The following is a 19,624-nucleotide window of genomic DNA, read 5'->3' as shown; positions in this document are numbered from 1 at the left end:
AGCTTGGTGGTGATAGGATTTGAAATGGCAACCACTGGCACTGGTACTCCTTCAGCATGCATGGATCCTCTTAAATGAACCTGGTTTCATTCATGGCTCGGTAAAGATCCATCTATCCATCCATCCATCCATCCATCCATCCATCCTGTTTGTGTGTTTGTGCATCTATCCATCCATGATAGCATTTTCATGCATTCATGTTGAAAAAGATGAAATAACAAAAAATGTATCCATATGTTCAGCTCTATGGAATTCATTTCCACATTTCTAAAAATATCTGTTTTTTCCAACGCTTGTGAGTGGGTAAACTCTTTCCAATGAGTTTGGTTTTTCCACAATTTGCAGTCTTTCCTGTGTTTTATACTGTTTAAATAAAAAAGCACTCTGTAAGTAAACTGTTTCTTTTCTTTTATTTCCTGTGATTTCAGGTGCGGCAGCGCTCCACTGGATCACATCTCTCTCAACCGCCTGTCGAGCATGAGGAAGAGATACAGGCAAGCATACAAACACGCGCTCCAACTATAGCTATGACGTGTTACTACAGTAATCATGCTAATAATAGTTATTTTATTATAATGATATACACTCTGACTGCACACTAGGAAACAGTATAGGACACAGTAATGAAATGTTTTGTGTAAAAATCTGTAATAAATGAGGTACTCAGGTAAAGAGCGAATGACATGGGAGTAATCTTTACACAACCTGATTGTTACACTCCTACCTCAGTTGCCTGGTGTTTTCAACAGAGTAAGATTTATAATATAATCAGCATTTTAGTCCAACTATAAAATGTTTTTTTTAAACATTATGAATAAAAATAGCTCGGAATAGTTTATATACAGAGCGTCAATATTTGTAGTCAGTTATTTTCTATAATGGAAAGCATACGAGGAAACAAGCCTTGCTCTTACAGCATAGTTATCCTTTTTTTCCCCCCTTTTGCTTTGTCGATGCGAAGTTTAATCCACTGTTCGTGTTCTGTCTTTTGTAAATTTGCCCTTTTGACTCATCATGTTTAACTCCCATCTGTCACACACATTTCTGACAGAACCCTGACACAAGAACATACGTTTTCAGCCCACAAAGGCTTTGGAATGCGCTTCAATCTGAGCCAAAGATCTCAGCCTGTATTCCCTAAAACAAATTAACACCAGCACCGAAGCAGAACTGCTTTTGTCCAAGTTATAATCAGGAAGCTTTTAAAGTGAATGTAAATAGAATTTCATGTATATACACATAATGTCAGATTAACGTCCATCCAGTCCAGGAATAATCCATCAATTATTCAGTCTGATCAAAATGTCCGGCTGAATTATTGATGAAAGGCAGACTGCCAAATGATTTCAGAGGAAATCAGATGTTTAAATAGCCATAGCATGTACTCTTTGAGGAGGAATGCAGGTGATTACAAGCACCTTTCCAAATGAACCTATATAAAATACACCAGATTTCATTGGAATTTTTTTTTGTATTCTTGACTTCAGATTTTTCTCTGCTTGAAAAAAATAATACTGCTGGCAGGCACAGAACTGGTAAATGCAAGTTGATGGATTTTAGTGTTGCTTTATGCATAGGGCGCAGACACATTAACCACTCGTAACCTTCTAGATTCTGTAAAACTCTCCCATCAACCACAAGGTCAGGTACAGTTTAGCACGTAGCAAACCATAGCAACAGGATTTCTCTGCACCTGCATTTACCTTTATGGATGCTTTTTAATTTGCAAGAATTGAACGTACAGGAATGTTTTGCAATGGGCATCAAATTAATTTACATTTCTGTATGCCGGAGGACACACGCCTAAATATCTATAGTTTTTATATTCTTTTTTGGCCACTTTTTTTTTTTTTAAACAAATTTCAAGAACCTTTTCAACACCTTTAGCTTTTACCTCTTCATATATATTTTAATATTTTCTTTATCTTTGTAGACTGCTTTGAATTGTGTGCTCTTTATTCTGTGAGGTTTTATATGTTTTTTCTGGGATCCTTTTACTATTTTACTACTAAAATATAAGCAAAAACACACAGGCTGATTAAAAAAAATACTATGCTACGGAAAACTACATAACAGGGCAATAAATAGAACGTGTATTTTGTATTAATTCAATAATTATCACGCATATTATCTCAGAAGTAGGGAGACATGCCAAGAGTTTAGTAGTTGTCATTAATTTCAAATTAAAGCAAGAACTTGACTTGACTTTGAAGAAAGACGGGAAGTTTTGAAAGTGAGCACTTCTGTAAGGAATTCTCATCTGTCCCCTGGACAGGGTAACCCTCTTTTCATCTGCCGCCTGGGCAGGATAACCTAAAATTCAGCCTCTCGGACCTCTGCTCGATTTCCGTTCTCCACAAGGCCTTGGGGAAGTCTCGTTGAAACGCACGAATCAGTCTTTCAAAGAGAAGTTCCGAATTTTATTAGGTAAAGACAGGAATATATAGTAGTACAAGAAAAGGGAGGGTGTAGTGGGTGTGTACGGATCTTAATGCTAGTGTCCAAAAAAGCGGCCTTGGCCGTTATCTCAAGGTAGGAACCCCCCCAGCCAAAGTATCATGTTTCTTACAACTGCTTTCGGTGTTGCAAGTGCAAGTATGTGTAAGATAGAGAAGTAATGTGTAGGTGTGTGTGTGTGTGTGTGGGGGGGGGGGGGGGGGGTGTGAAAAGAAAGAACAATGCTCTATACAGAAAGTCTGCAACATTACCAGAAAAGATTGTTTTATACAATTATTCTCACAACTTCTGTGGCTGCCTAATACACACATGCTTGTGTTTCAGCAGCTTTGTGGGAAAGAGTAATCCTTTTATAATGCGCATGTTGTGTCACTGTGCAGTGAAACCCGTGTCTCTCCTACAGGAACGGACTCGGGCCGTCAAAGGAAGGCGAGGCTCAGTATTCAGTGGTGCATTGCACTGGCTACATCAAGGCTTGGCCCCCTGCAGGTATTTACTGTACATACACACAGCATTATCTACTTCCAATTCATGTGGCAAACCAGTGTGTATATGTGTGTGGGTGAGAGAGGGATGGAGGAAGGGTTAAAACATCACAGACTGTGCTATTATAATTATCTCTACAATGTTATTTGTTACCAGAACAATTGGCTTAAGAATATCCAAGTTTTTGAGATGGACAGTCTGGACATAAATGTAGTGTTTAAACTGTATTTTAAACACTCACGGTTGACTACAGATTTATTTGTATAGAGATTTTAACAATGGACGTTGCCACAATGTCCAAGCAGCTGCAGAAAAATTCAGGATATAAATTTGAAACAAAATAAATTTCAGTGTCAAAGAAAAACTCTCTTAGATGATATGAGGAAGAGCTCTTATTAGGACATGGACTCAAAAGGGAACATGTTCTCATCTGGGTGACACTGGATAATGCAATTATAAAAATGTTCCTTCTGTAACAAAAAGTGCAATTCTGTCACCAGAAAATTCATTCTAGCTTTAACACGAAGTCTATTTTTGCTATTTTCCATGAAGTGTCTATTTCAACTGGACACTTGCATGCATGACTGTTCAGAAGAGTAAGCTTAAATATTTGTTTCAATCCGTCATCTGCCTTGAAACATCTAAACTAATCTATCAGTCAGTTTGTACGTATGTGTGTAGTCTTACATTGTTGTAGATTTCCTTCTCTGCCCATTTAACTCACAGTAGGTTTTCACAGAGACTGCCACCCCACTGTCCATTAATATTCATAAACAACACACACACACACACACACACACACACACACACACACACACACACACACACACCAGTTCATTAACATTCATTATTCCACAGTGCTGTTGAATTCTAAACTCTGAATGGTCAGATGGTGTAGATTCATTTTCTATAAGAGCAGCTTAAAGAAAAATCACATCTTTATATTAATTTGCTCATTGTTATATGCTATTGTTTTTATAGTAACAGCGAAATCACAGTGGTTTGTATGCCTGTAGCTCAGTAGAACCCGGATAATAAATGCATAAGCTTAATAATAAAAATGACATTGACCTGATAATAAGCACATACTGATAATACTAAACATATAAGGCTTATCTTATACACATAACCCTAATAAAGAGAATTTTCCACATTGTGGGACGAATAAAGGTATATCTTAAAGGTATATCTTAATCCTAGACATAGTTACAAACACACAATAATCTAATATTAATAATAAAAATATGAGACACGTAAACCAAATAACAAAAACAGAAGTCTAATAATAAAGGCATAAACAACAATACTATTGTAGTAGCTACTACTACTACTACTACTACTACTACTACTACCACTACTACTACTACTACTACTAATAATAATAATAATAATAATAATAATAATAATAATAATAATAATAATATTTGACCCACAAGCTTAATAATAAATACACAAATCTTATCATAAATGGATTTTAAAAAAGTTATATAACAAAGAACAACATCATTGATATTCTTTTAGGAGGCATTTATGTATTTATTTATTTATTTGATTCTTTATTGGATAGAATAGATCTTTATTGTCATTTAAAAAAAAACAAAAAAAATTTAAAACCATTTAACAGCTTGCAAAAATGTAAATAGCAATGTAAATAGAATGAGGCATAAATATGAAATAAAATAAACATAAGATAATATAAGATAATATATACAATAGCGTAATGTAGTGTAAATAAGCAGCATGGTGTTAGTATAAAGGTAGGGGTTTTATTGCACCTTAGTTTTGGGAGTGAGGGAAGGAGGAGGTTTTCTGCATTTGACTGTCTGTAAGAAGAAATTGGTTTTTAATCTGTTGGGGTTTTTTTTTTTTATTAGTCTGTATTACTTCCCATAGGCAGGGGGAGAATAGGTGTCCAGGGTGAGTGGGGTCCTTTAGGCCACGTTCACACTGTAGGTAAAAGTGGCTCAAATCTGATTTTTTTTGGGGTCAAGTGACCAGGTCAGACTTCTTCAGGAGTAGTGTGAACGCTCAAATCTAGCCCAGATCTGATTTTTTCAAATCAGATTCAGACCACTTCCATATGTGGTCCTGAATCAGACCCAAATCTGATTTTTTTCCAATGTGGCCGCTGTGTGAACAACCAAGGCTGATTTGATGCGACTTTTACGTCAATCTACATCTACATTCGCCACAATTATGCGCCGGCGAGTACGCACACAAACGTGACTACACCTACAAAATGGATCAAATAATCAAAAGTTGCCCTCGACATCCGAAAATTTTCAAAACACTGCATCTCTGTCTTGCCATTACACAAACATTTAGAAAGAAAAGCGAAAATGCTTACTTCCTCCATAACCTCGCCAACTTTAGCGCAACGGCGTGCTGCGTGTGACGTCATTGTTATTGTTCCTTTGCGCATGCGGGTCAGTTCGAAACAGCAAACAGTTCACACTGGTATCTGAAATAGGCCACATTTTAAAAGGTGATATGAACAACCAAACAAAAAAATCAGATCTGAGCAAAATATCCGAATTGAGCATTAAGACATTAAGTACAGCTGGCTCTGTGTGGAGTCGTGTCATCCTGAGGAGATGCTCTGCTGCCGGCCTCATCACTCACTGCAGCTCCTTCCTGTTCTTTTTTTTTGGAAGGAGTCTCCAGTGTGAATAATTTCCATGCCAAAGTCTTTATGCCAAAAGCCCATTTTCTCTGTAGCATGAAAAACAATCTTTTATGATAATTTTTTCAAGAGGGAGAAAAAAATTTTCTCCCTGGAACATTGGAACTTTCATTCCAATGATCTTGTAGCTGTAATATAAGTGACTAACTACTTTTAAACTAATAAAAGGTATGATGTTACTTTCCTGGATACCTAATGCAATTTTTGAGAGTTTACTGTGGTATAAGAGGAATAGCAAACACTTTGGGTGACATCAGCTTCAGGGTGGTTACAGTAACTGCTCTTATCACTGGATATGGAAAGTTTTGTTGTTTTGGGACAAATAAAACGGAATTATATGGCAAGTTTTCCGTCCCCTGTCGATTAGTATGAGGCTTTTTAGTCTTTGTCTGTTGGCTAATGTATACATGAAACTCAAACTGCAAAAAAGTTGTAGTGCTGAAGTCTCATTAGTGTTCAACCTCTCAGATGCAAAGCTACACAGCGATGTACAGCTAGTGGCTAGGATTGACAGACTGCCAAAATGAAATGTACAAAAAATATATAAAAATTCTTGAATACAGAGGATTTTGAAATAGAAAATCCACAGTAGGTATCCACATGTCATCTTTTTTATAGTGTAAACCCCTAAGACAGAAAAGAAAGGCAGCTTCCACAGTCAAACACTTACGTTAAAGCACATGGAAAAGACACTTTCCACAGTATAGCCGAGTTAATAGACATGCAAGTGATCTTACAGGTCTGCAAAGGAATTTGGTGTTAAAAGACCGAAGTCTTTGGATTAATCCCGTATCCCAGAGTTCATTGAGACATCTGAGGTTCCCTTTAGCCTGTGATTGTCATCAGCTTTGTAGCAGCAGGTGTGGAGCGAGAATTGCGCAACATCCTAAAATCGAGTTCGTTGCTTCGCTTCTCGTTCCGGGTGTCAAATAAACTGCTCATATGCACGTGTGCCTGCGTTTCATTACATTAATCCCACATGTTTTTCCTGTTTATGATTAAATCTTAAAATAGCACATTCCTCTAACGCACTGTCATGTCTGCAGGGAATCATTTTTGTTGCTCAGATGGTTTCCAATGTTTTTTTTCTTTTCTTCACCCAAAGGAAAAAAGACCTGTTTCTTTACGACAGGAGACAGCTGTGTTGTGCAGCTTAATTGAGTGCAAATATTTACCTCCAGAGCAATTCGGACATCAGGATTTTGTAATCTGCACTTCCCGTGTAGCGTAATTTGGAAAGTAACTAATGATCGGAATGATTACTACAGCACTAATGAGAGATTTCCTGCATAACGCAATGTTTAGCACAGGTTATTGAGCACTTGAGTCCACATCACATGGCAGGGTCTCATTGCTATTCAGCCCTACATCTAATGCCAAGTAGGAATAAATACCAGTTTGATGTCGTCCTTCCAATTATGGGTGGATTGGTTTCCAGTCTGTTCATGAACAATGCTGAAAATACCACTTTGTTGTTTATTTACAAAATAGTAAGATATAACAGAAACTACTATTTTCCAGTTTTTATTTTTAGAGAGTCTCTCTTCCGTCTCCTCCATTATGCTGAATGTGTTCCAAGTGATGCGTGTCCAAGTGCAATTTGTTTGCATTTTTCGAACATATTGTCCTGATGATTTATTTTTTTCCTAGCTCCAGGCATTTCGTCTTGAACAAGTCTCCCAATTTAATACTTAATCTCTTCACCGTCCATTTCAGCAGATGGGGTTAAAGTCTCCCTCATGAGTAGTTCACATGATGTTCATTCAAATTTGTTTAAAATCAGGTATTTTACTAGCTTACAAGCTCAAACCCTGCCAGAAACTCTCAAACACAATGAATGCTGAAGTGTTCATGGTAAAATATAGCGCCTGACAGTTTTTTTTTATTTGTACAGGAGCATCGTTGATCGGTTCTGACATGCTGTAAGATGAGCACGGTCGATGCACCAACTTAAATGGATTCGAATAGAAATGCATTATTATTAACACGGTGACTTTTTCTAGGAGACGTTGAACGTTGTTTGGAAGGGGCCTCCACTCCAGTGTCAGTGTTTTGTTTCAGTTTATTGGCTTTTAGTATTCAGAACTTTGTGCTTTTTTTTTTTAATAAATTGATGAGCTGTGTTGTCTTATTAATTTCAAGAGAGAGAAAAAGGAGGCTGGTGAGGAAATGATTATTTATAGCTGTATCAATAATGAAACTAAAGGTAACAATCAGCAGTTCAAATACATAATGAAATTGAAAAAGTCTAAATCGTTGGCAAATCGCTGCCGTATAAGAGTATAAATAAGAGAGAATAAAACATGGTTTTATTAGAAAAAAAAATCTATCCCATTGTTTTATTCTTTTCAGATAATAGAATATAACCAGTTTGTGGGAAAATGGCTGTTTAAGCTGTTGAGTTCCATCAAGAAATTGCAGATTGATGATAGAACCATCAGAGTATTAATTTACAGACTGGGTCTTATTCCATGTCATTAAGGTATTTTTTTCTCTTTTAAGACCATGCCATCAGTACTGTAATATGACTACTACTACTGCTAAGAATATTACAGTGTGGTCAGAGATTACAGCAGCATCTGTTGTTTGTTTTTTTATGCTGTACACTTTCATTACTATAAGTGAAGAACTTACCTTTAGCATGTAAAAATTTGAAACTTCCAAGTAAAAGTTTTACAAAAATTCTGAAACTTAAGCTGTATGCTTTATACTATTGTAAGTTTTATGATCTTCTGCCTCCAGTTTATAAGATCTTGTTCATGGATATGACTTATATTTTACTGAAATAATGTGGCTCAGACATTCCTGCTTAAACATCATGTAAGTTGGAAGCCAGTGATTGTAAACAACAGTCCTAGTTGTGCTTAATGCTGTTGTTACTATGGATATTACATAAGAACTTCCAACGAGTTTTCACTAGCTCAGTCCTAAGCCAAATTCTGACTGGTTCAAATTCTAAACCTTTGTCCGTGGGCTCAAGGCTGGTTTAAGCAGAAATGTACACAACTTATCATCTTGTCTGGTGGTTTTCTCCATGTACGTATTTCATTGTTCTCTCATTACTGCTCCATTTAAATCAAACTAAACCAAGATTTATATAAGGATGTGTCCAGGTTTACACGGCCACAGGCTTTTGCAAACGTTCTCTTCTGTATGTCGCTGGTGTTACATCCAGCGATTCGTTTGCCAGGAAGCTTATTTCCAAAGAGGGTTTGTTGTGTTTGTCTCCTGAAAACAGGCATAACACAAAGCAGATGATTTTCAACAAAAACAAGAAGCATTGGTTCTTGTTTAATGACAGTGAAAAGCAGGTCTGCAAGTGAAAGTTATTTAGAATCCATTTGGTGTTTTTCATTAAGCATCTCCAGTATTATTTCTGGGCGAGGCAAAAGCACGAGCAATCATTCGATCGACAGCTTTCATAAAGTGGCATTAGAGCTCATTTTTTTCACCATATGCTTGTCAGCAATGGGCCATTTACCTGAGATGTGTGTATGTGTTATTGGAAGGGCATAAATGAAGCATGCCCAATTTGTCTGAATTTCATTCTGTCTGACTGGTGTCTTTTTCAGGAATGACAATCCCGGAAGAGGATTCAGAATCAGGCCAGACAAGTAAATACTGCCTGGTGGCAATTGGAAGACTTCAGGTAAGTAAAGAGATCGTAGCAGCTGCTTTAATAGCCACGTCTTTCAGCGATCACAGGATGATTGGGCATCATTAAGACAGAAAAATGATCTTCACCATTCACTATCGTACATTGCTATTGTCAGTATGTTGCGCATACATGTATTTATTCTCTATCCTTTGTTACTATAGAATCTTACCCCAAGGATATATAGCAAATTAATGCCAGCTGTGGGGGCACGGTGGCTTAGTGGTTAGCACGTTCGCCTCACACCTCCAGGGTTGGGGTTCGATTCCCACCTCCACCTTGTGTGTGTGGTGTTTGCATGTTCTCCCCGTGCCTCGGGGGTTTCCTCCGGGTACTCCGGTTTCCTCCCCCGGTCCAAAGACATGCATGGTAAGTTGGCATCTCTGGAAAATTGTCCCTAGTGTGTGATTGCGTTAGTGAATGAGTGTGTGTGTGTGCCCTGCGATGGGTTGGCACTCCGTCCAGGGTGTATCCTGCCTTGATGCCCGATGACGCCTGAGATAGGCACAGGCTCCCCGTGACCCGAGGTAGTTCGGATAAGCGGTAGAAAATGAATGAATGAATGCCAGCTGTTGTTGTGGAGCTAAACACAGATCTAACTCACTAGAACTTTATCTGTTTAAGCTGTCTAGTATTTGGCAAATATTTAATGTAACTTGACTCTAGTGAATAGAATCGTAATCAGAATACATTTCTGTTATTAATCTGAACAGATTATCCAGACTGCATTTGCAAATGTAGGTTAAATACGCCTTTATGCAGTTCATTTAGTTCATAATGAAAGAGGAAGGGTTTTGAAATGGAAAACCGGTGATTTATGTTTATAGTATTTGGCAGACACTGTTACTCAGGGCGACATGCTTTGAAGTCTTTATCAATAAATACATGCTGATAATGGTTCACTAGGTCATGACTAAGACTACCATTAATATTCTAGGAGGTAATAGAGTAGGAACAGCACATAGTCATTAGACATCGTTTGAAGACAGCCAGTGACTGTTCAAACACTATTTGGAGGTTCATTGCACCTCCTAGGTGCCGAGACAGAGAGAAGAGTCTTGATGCTTGTCTCCCTTGTACTGTTAGAGATGGTGGGATAGTTTTTGCAATGCTGGAGGACTGGGGGGAGCCTGGTGCAGTACATAGTCCATGACAAGTGTCAAATTTGGCCAGAAGAAGGGTGGTACTGTGTGAGTTTGTGTGTGACTTGGTGACAGGATGCAGAGTTACTGTTACCACCCAAGAGTTAAATAATTTCCAAGAACAGCACGTCTCAAAGTGTTTTATTCCTCTTACGCCAAGGCAGTTTATGGACACTGACCATGTTTTGTTCATTGAAGAAGGAGGCATTTCTTTTTATCTGTTAATGTTAATGTGAAAAGTCTGAGTTCTAACACTGGCACTGGAAGCGCGTTCTCACTCACTCACTCATTTTCTACCGCTTATCCGAACTACCTCGGGTCACGGGGAGCCTGTGCCTATCTCAGGCATCATCGGGCATCAAGGCAGGATACAACCTGGACGGAGTGCCAACCCATCGCAGGGCACACACACTCTCATTCACTCACGCAATCACACACTAGGGACAATTTTCCAGAGACTCCAAACAACCTACCATGCATGTCTTTGGACCGGGGGAGGAAACCGGAGTACCCGGAGGAAATCCCCGAGGCACGGGGAGAACATGCAAACTCCACACACACAAGGCGGAAGCGGGAATCGAACCCCCAACCCTGGAGGTGTGAGGCGAACGTGTTAACCACTAAGCCACCGTGCCCCCCCGAAGGGCGTTCTAAAAATGCTAAATAAATGTCTCTTCATTGAAAACTTTACCATGTCAACAATTAGACATGTTTTAAATACATTTATGTGAGCACCCACCATATGTCCTTGTGAAGGAGATATTGCTATGGAAACATGTGATTTGGAATCTTTCCATCTTTCTGCTGTTATAAAAAAAATTCTACATTTTCTGACCAAACAGTATTGAGATTCAACAACACTGTGGTATTATAAAACAAAAGAAAACACAAGGAATAGTAAGGAAGCTGGAAAAAGAAATTTTAATTCTTGAGGTCACATGGTCCAGCAAGCATGTGCGTTAGTGCGTGTATATAGGATTAGACTAATGGATGAACGTGAAAGAGCTTCATCTGCTCCTTTCATCTCGTTTCATCTCGTTTCAATCTTTTATCTTTTGCTCCTTGCTCTAAATCAGCCAGGGATGATTAAAGCCAGAAATTCGAATGGCAAAACTATTTCTCAGACTTGCATTCATATGGATTCAGTCTTGCAGAATAATATTTGTTATGGCTTTTGATAAATATCAGGGAACATGTTTAACTTATTTTATTCTTTTTGTCTTTTATTCAAAGGAAAGGAATTAAGTAGTTTATGAAAGTACGTGATTTGAGTGTGACATGACAAAATGGCCGTAAAGGGCAAGGGATGTCAAACATTATCCAGTAAATAATAAAAAATAAATAAACTGTTCTAATAAACAACATTTGTACATTTGATGGAAAAAAGTGGAAAATAAAGTGTAGCAAAATGTAGAGTGTAATACCACTGTGTTGCGGCATTGTTATCAAAGATGATTTCATTTGCTGTATCATGTGATAACAAAGGTCAGTTACTGTTACCCTTAGCTAGTTCACATAACTGAACAATCTAACAAACTACAGTGCCACTGTTGAATTCTGGAATCTGATTGGTCAGCAGATGCTGGTTATTTTTCTGTAACAGCAGAAATTGTTTCTATAACAAAAGCTCATTCCACAGGACCTGCGTGGCAGACCCACATAAATAACATCTAATAAAATTTTATTTAAAAATGTTTGATCACGTTTGATATTTATAGAATTGTTGATGTAGTGAAGTCCTCACTTGAGAGGATGTTACACTTTTTGAAGTAACTTCAACAGAGCTAGGCAAAAAAGAGCCTTGTGTCTTTTTTATAGCTGTTATAACAGGATGTAACTTGCTTTGTGAATGTTCCACTATACTGGATTAAAAAAGGTATTAGTCTAAATGGATAAAATATATGACATGCCATACTTTAATACAGCTAAATTAATCTTTGGCAAATTGCTCTGGTATAGAAGGAGGAAAAGTTTTTTGTTTTTTTTGTGGTATGCTGTTATAGGACAATAATCCAAAACAGTCAAGAGGTCACAATCAGGAAGTAAACATATGACAAAGGTTTAGTAACGTCAGCACAGCAAAGAAACTGGACATATATTTACAGTTACACAAAAACTGTTTAAATGAACAAACTAAGCAAGGGATAAACTACCGATGACGAGACATGAGTGGAGACAGGACATGAACTAAAAGAATGTGGTGATGTAAACAAAACAAACACATGCAAGCATGCATATTAGCGCTCATAGAACTACAGGGAGATTTGTGACATAACCTATTTTTGGGGCATTTTTTTAGGTAAACTTAGGTCGGCATTTAACAGAGAAATGGAAGAAATATTCTTTTTATTTTGTAGGTTAGCTAATTACTTCCATGACAGCCATAACTGGATTTTAATGTTGATAATTTTGCAAGGTTAAGTTGTGAAGCTATGGGCTAAAAGTGGCATCTGTTACATTAATGTTGCCTTGTTGTGTAAAATGTATTAAAAGTTCAGTTAAAAGTTAATCACCATCTAAAGGCTGTTAATAATCTTCTGAACAACAAAAAAATCTTGTATGTTTTTTCCTCTTTTGTAGCTAGGATAATTAATTACGTGCAAAAGTCCTGAGACCTTGATGATGTTGTATTTTCGGCTAGCAGCTAGCTCATGGCTTGTTGGTTAATGTTAATAGCCAAATAATAGCTCTTGTTTTGTTGTGCTGGAACCAGATTTATTCAGTAAAAATGATAATGATGGTAATTAAAACTAAATGCCCTGAACACACAGTATATTGAGTGCGTCAGAGATTTTTTTTTAATGAAAATGGATTTTCTTTCTCCCCCTCAGGTGACGAGTTCTCCAGTCTCCATGGACATGAATGGGCTCTCTGTACCGACAGAGTTTCTGTCTCGTCACAACTCGGACGGCATTATTACCTTCGTGGATCCCCGCTGCATTAACGTGATTGGCTACCAGCCGCAGGTGAGTACACTCCATTGGTCAGCAAAGCGCATGGTTTAACATGCAATTAGTCTAAAGAAATTTTATAGCTCTAACAAGCTGAAATAGAGACATCTAACAGCTAGCTAATTAGTTATTGAACTTCAGATGAACTGACACGTGTTTTATATAGTTGCTTGATATCACTTCATATCAAAGCCTTTTTCTGAAATTCAGATACCATGCTGATCCCCTGGGAAGCAGATCCGCCTCGGTCTTTAAGATATTACACTATTCGAATACTAATATTAATAATTACTTATTAAACATAATATTCGGGTCAGGATCAAGTATATTATCCTCCCACATAAAAGACTGAGCAAAAATCAAGCATTATATAGTTTATACCAGCATGATTACACACCTCTGTTCAGTAGTTTGAACTCTTAGAGTATTTGTTCAAGCAGAGAAAATCTGAGCGGAAAAAGACATTATGGCTATTGCAGACCATATTTTCAGTCCTTACAAAATAAATTCTTTAATGTTATTCTAAACAATCATTAAAAAACAGAGACAAGCCAATGGAGCCATTAAACTTTAACTCTCAGTTTATTCACTCTATAATGATCGGAAACAATCCACAACAATCCAACAATCCAATGTCTCATCTCTTTATTTGCTAAACTTATGTAATAATGTCATAAATTCCTTCTGCTTGATTCCCTGCATGGGAAGTTTTCTCTATGTGCCTTTGTTTGGCCTTGTGTCTTGGTTTTGGTTTTTGCCCCTGTTTTATCATCGGGTTGTTACCTATATGTGCTGAACTATTTTGTGTTCCATCTTAAGTCTGTCTGTCTGTCTGTCTGTCTGTCTGTCTATCCCTCTGATATTCTTCATAGCCTATGAGAGTTAGTTTCTGCTCCGTGTTTATTTTGTGGATTTTCAGAATTTGTCACATGTATTAATGCCTGCTGTGGTTATTACCTTTGCTTCTTAAATTTGCCCAAATAAAGAACATGCTTTGCATACCAAATAGCATCCTGGCTCACTGGTTTGTGTGGTATACAGAAGATGTTTGTAGATTGCAAAATAGTAGGCGCTTCAGTTTGAGGCTTGACGAAATTCTTTCAAATGAATTTGCCAAAATGATCGCAAACATAATTCACATTTCATTCAGGGGATACAATAATACATTAAGGCTCTGAAGGTTTGCATTTGTTAAAACGTGTGTGAACTTGATAACCCCCACAGAAACGTGCAGTCCTCATTGACAGTCTACTGACTTTTTTGTGTCTTTCCGTCGGGTGCAAAATACAGGGAGGCAGCAGTTCATATAGATTAATTGGAATCTGCAGTGGATTAAGCCTATAAAAATAATTTAGGAAAGGTGGTTGCACTAATCAGTGCAACTGAAGGGCAGGTATTAAATAAAAACTCAATTAAAAAATCAAAATTGATTCTTGATAATGAAAAACCTTTATAGGTATTTTGCCTTATTTTATCAATATATTTAGTTTTTTACCTGCACACCCACTAAAGTATATCAACTTATAGTTCTTGGCAAATCCAAGCACTTGGGATTTAAGCTTCATGTATTGCATATATAAATTATTGGACATTTGAAGATTGCTTGTTTATATGACTGTGTTTACTGCTGTGTTTCAGGACTTGCTTGGTAAAGATATTCTAGAATTTTGTCATCCTGAGGATCAGAGCCACCTAAGGGAGAGCTTCCAACAGGTACAGCAGCCGCTTCATTTTCTTTCCCCATTAAAGTACAAATTTTCTTCAAAGGGGTGAAGAAAAGGTGCGGAAACTTTATCTCCTACTCATATGATGCCTGTTGCATTTGTCTTTCATTTGCATTTGTCTTTATTGTTGGGTGTCCATAGGAAGGGAATGGGTTTGCTTTTGATTTTGGTTCCTCTCAAAATGTCATGCTCATGATCTCTCAGGAAGTTTTAACTTGCTTTTTGTGTGACAGTTATCAGCCAAGGCAGTGCTGTGTAGAAATAATACAGAAATCCCGATGTGGGATCCACATTGAAGAGAACAATTCCTTACACACATTGTCTACAACGACCAAACAAATATAATAATAATAGCACAGATATTTTTACGTTAATGCTTTTTATTATTTGGAGGCAGAACTAAAAGTTTGCTATTGTCTACTGTTAGATAATTGAATTTGTAACACTAGTATGTATCATAAGATGTAGCCTAAAGTTATATTAGCTACAACTGTTTTGTAGCTTGCTTTGGTGTGTGCATTATATGTTGGATGGGAATCCTACTGAGGCAAAGATACTTAGGTGTCACATTTTCCCTGGTTTTGGGATAGCATTTTGCCACCCCACTAAAGTCTTTGTATCCTAGCCCACTGTAAAAGGTCTGGCTAAGCAACTGATGTAAAATAATTTATAGATACCCTACAGATTCTAGATTCCCTAAACTTATCATTTGGACAATGGTTCATCCAGGTTCACACACTGTTGCTCCTTGTGAGTTTATAAACATGAATTTGCTATTAGACACCGTACTGTCCTACTGAAAACCGTAATTCATAGCTTATGACCTTTACTGTGACTCAGCAGAACTCATGCATTTCTGCTATTAAGCGCCCACTTTGATTTGAGTTATGTTGAGAAACCATCAAAGTGACATTCACTGTATGATCTGATATCTCTGTCCTCTGAAGTACATCAGCTCTTGGTGGATTTGGATTTGTCACATTCGCCTATTTGATGTTTTAAAGCACAAACTGAGAGAAGGCGAACAGTAGCAGTTTGTGCTCAGAGAAGCTGATCATTATGCAGCTCAGTGACATTCCAGCTCAGGAAGAGAGGCCCATCGTGGCACGATTGAGAAAAAGAAGTGATCGTGATTAAAGATGCCTGCGCTTTCTTTTTATATTTCCTTCATTAGCTTCATGCAATTCTTTCTCTCTCACTCTGTAGTTGCTAATTAAACCATTGTGGATTCTCGTATACTCAACATGACCCTTTTGTTTCCATTCTTTTTTCACTGACTCCATCTTTTGCCATTTCTCTCTGTGTTACCGTGTGGGGTTTTCTCACTGATCTTAGCTCCTAAGCTGTATGTTTTGTTAGAGCTCTTTTCCCTGCTGTGTTGCTTTTCTCTGGAACTTTGCAGGAAATCCTGGCAGCTTGATGAAAAATAGAGTTTATTTGCTGACACACTGGTCCAGCAAAGGAACTGTAATGTGGATAACAGTGCTGCACAATTTCTACTGACTTCTAATAGGCAGGTGTGAAATAGCACTCACAAAATACAGTTTATGCTCAAGTCTCACCCTTGAGGGCTTTTCACACTTCAGACAGTTAACATTCAAACATTGTAAAGCCCAGCCAAAGAAATCCTGGGTTTTCTTGTTCCAAATTGCCCATACTTTATCCAGGGTTAACTGTTAATCCTGGATATAATTATAATTGATGTTTCAGACCGTACAGCACATGACTGCTTTAAATAATGGCTTGTCTTGCACTTTTACATTAGTGAGGGGAAAATAGGACAGGCCGTTCACAACTTTCTAATCTTTTTAGACTTTTTTCATTTTGTCATATACTGTAGCTTCTTCATATCCAACTACCAGAAATTTTTCAGTGTCTGGTGTTTCCCATTCACTATGGCACACACTTCCGTGATGTTTAGTGTTTTTTGTCATCTGACTCTAAGTCCTGGTTTTCACGTGATATGAGGCATATGATTTTTCGTTTCTCGTTGGATTTCTGATTCCAAGCATCCAGCTTTAGAGTCTGTTTTCTCAGATTTTCATTCACATCTAACAGGAGTCACATCTGATCCCCCTGTTTAATCAGCTGATCTTTCAGTAGACTCAGATGTGGCTTTGGCTCAGTTGGAATATAAAAACTACCCCTACACCAGAACTTTCCAGATAATATTGGACACCCCTTCAATAGAGGAATCAACATGGTCAGACCTCCTAAATCAAATAACATGATCCTGACTATACAGTTCACAGCAACGAGAGATAAAGCAAGACTACAGTATATCTCCAGTGTTCAACTCAAGAGTTTCATCTCAGGTGCAAGATGAAAATTATTGAGATTTTATGTAAATTCGTTAACGTGCAGTTAAGCAAAAAATATATATTAATTGACTTCCTCAGACTGATCACATGGTGCAAGCTTTTTCATGTCACCAGGTCTCTACTCTTTACTATTATGCCCCTTTTCCACCAATGCAGTTTGAGTGCTGGTTCAGAGCCAGAGCCTGATTTAAAATCAGTTCTTTCTTTTTTGACACCCAAAGCACCGGCTCTGAACCAGGAAAAGTGGTTCTTTAGTAGCACCAAAACATTGCTGGTATAGACTTAAGAACCGCTTGCTTCAGGTGCTGGGGGTAGGGTTACTGTGACCAACAAGACAAAGGAGAACGTTGTTAGCGCTATTTTTAAATCATTTTAAATCAGAATTCACCACGTTTGGATGCCAATGTAGGTTCACAAAGCCATGAGCATTAACAGTAAATCAACGTCCCCCATTGCTGATGTTGTGTTTGCCGCTGCTGTGCTAACGTTGCTGTATAACGTTGTATACAGTGACGTAAGACTTGGCTCTGTGATGGCTCTCTAGCCCATAGAAAAGCAAACCGGTTCTTAGAAAGCTTGAACCACCTTCGAACCAGCACCAGTACAAACTCTGAACCAGCACCCGGTTCTTTCTAGTGGAAAGGGGGCATTTTCCAAATACCTTTAGCAGGATTGGCTTAGCCTATGAATTTTATGTTATAAAGGCTATTTTGACTCTATTGAAAGCCCAGATAAAGCTCAATAAAAGTCACTAGACTTCTAAACTTTGTTTTCACTAAATTAATGCCTTGTGCTTGGCTACTGACTTGCAACATTACCTGGATTAGCAGCAGTGAGCCTCCTTTATCAATCTGGTTAGGAACAGATTTATTCGTTATTCATTTAATTTACACAGAATTTACACAGGATATTTGGTCTTGCTAAAAATTGTCAAAATTCACGGATACTGCACTTTTGTTACATAGAGTTTGCTTATTTTAATTAAAACTAAATCATGTTTAAGTGTTTGGAGTGTTTAAGTGTTTGGAGAGCTGTAATATTAGAAAAGCAAATATTTTATCATTCATTTTTATTCATTTTATTACAGGGGCATACATAATTTGTTTCAGGCAGTTTAATCTTTTATTCACTGCAGACCTTCAAAATTATTTAACAGTTTCCAACTTCAAGCATCGACTATAACACTTAGAACAATCGTTTCTGGAGGGGATTGTTGACAGATCTAGAAAGGTTGATCCTGAGATATAGTTAAACACCAGAAATCTGCTCCTTGATTGATGAGCCGTTCACTGCTGCTGCTCATAATAACAATTAGAAAAAACAGCAGATGTTTTTTTTTCTTTCTCCGAGGCCATTAATCAGTTTCTCTGCACTTGCTCTTCCACTGCATATTTATGAGTTTATTTAATACTGTTCCTATAAAAGAAACAGAAGCAACATGTTTTTATTCAAAGTGTGTATACAGCTATTGAGGCAACAGATGCCTAGAGTTGTGGAAATGCATGTTTCTTTTTCTCATTTTTTTTCCACTCACCATGTTTCCATGTTAAAGACCTCAACTGGTAACATCCAAAAGTTTGAAGTTTTCTGAGTTTTCAAACTGTTATCCACATGATGACAGTTTGAAATCTTGAGGCCACACACTTGTACACAAACCACATTCTTACACTCGCTACACGTCACAGCCACGTACATCAGGTCCAGAGCTTTAGTAGATGTTTCGAGCTACTTCCACATGAGCTGGCAATTAAAGACTTTATCAGAAGCGATTATGTGTTTTTCTTGGCATCAACTATCAAAATCTCTCATCTCATAATCGTTGGTTATTTTCCATGAACTTGGACGGACTTGAAGTTGGAGACTCCTTAAAGTTCTGTGCTTCTCACAGCTCATTTCAAGTACAGAAAGAGAATCAAGAGGCTATTATTTAATTTCCCAAAAGAGTCACATTTGCTGTTAACATCCTGTTCATCAGTTCCTGGATTTTTATTTAGTTGGTAAAGCCAGGTTATTATTATTTTGCTGTCATTCATTCATTCATTCATCTTCTACCGCTTATCTGAACTACCTCGGGTCACGGGGAGCCTGTGATCTCAGGCGTCTTCGGGCATCAAGGCAGGATACACCCTGGACGGAGTGCCAACCCATCGCAGGACACACACACTCTCATTCACTCACGTAATCACACACTACGGACAATTTTCC

The 19,624-nt window shown here is 37.7% G+C and overlaps 1 protein-coding gene across 4 annotated transcripts in view; it reads left to right on the top strand.

The window, feature by feature from the left end:
• arnt2 (aryl-hydrocarbon receptor nuclear translocator 2) overlaps positions 1–19,624 on the top strand; it is a 98,908-nt gene that overhangs the window by 35,454 nt on the left and 43,830 nt on the right. For all 4 annotated transcript variants that reach the window (XM_060884075.1, XM_060884066.1, XM_060884058.1 and 1 more), the window contains 5 exons: positions 429–494; positions 2,861–2,946; positions 9,199–9,275; positions 13,255–13,389; positions 15,013–15,087. In XM_060884075.1, the coding sequence (XP_060740058.1) occupies positions 429–494; positions 2,861–2,946; positions 9,199–9,275; positions 13,255–13,389; positions 15,013–15,087 (439 nt within the window). The remainder of the gene's footprint in view (positions 1–428; positions 495–2,860; positions 2,947–9,198; positions 9,276–13,254; positions 13,390–15,012; positions 15,088–19,624) is intronic.

The sequence above is a fragment of the Tachysurus vachellii genome, chromosome 1 (genome assembly GCF_030014155.1).
Source record: "Tachysurus vachellii isolate PV-2020 chromosome 1, HZAU_Pvac_v1, whole genome shotgun sequence".
Lineage (NCBI taxonomy): Eukaryota > Metazoa > Chordata > Actinopteri > Siluriformes > Bagridae > Tachysurus > Tachysurus vachellii.
This window is presented reverse-complemented; position numbering and strand designations above follow the sequence as displayed.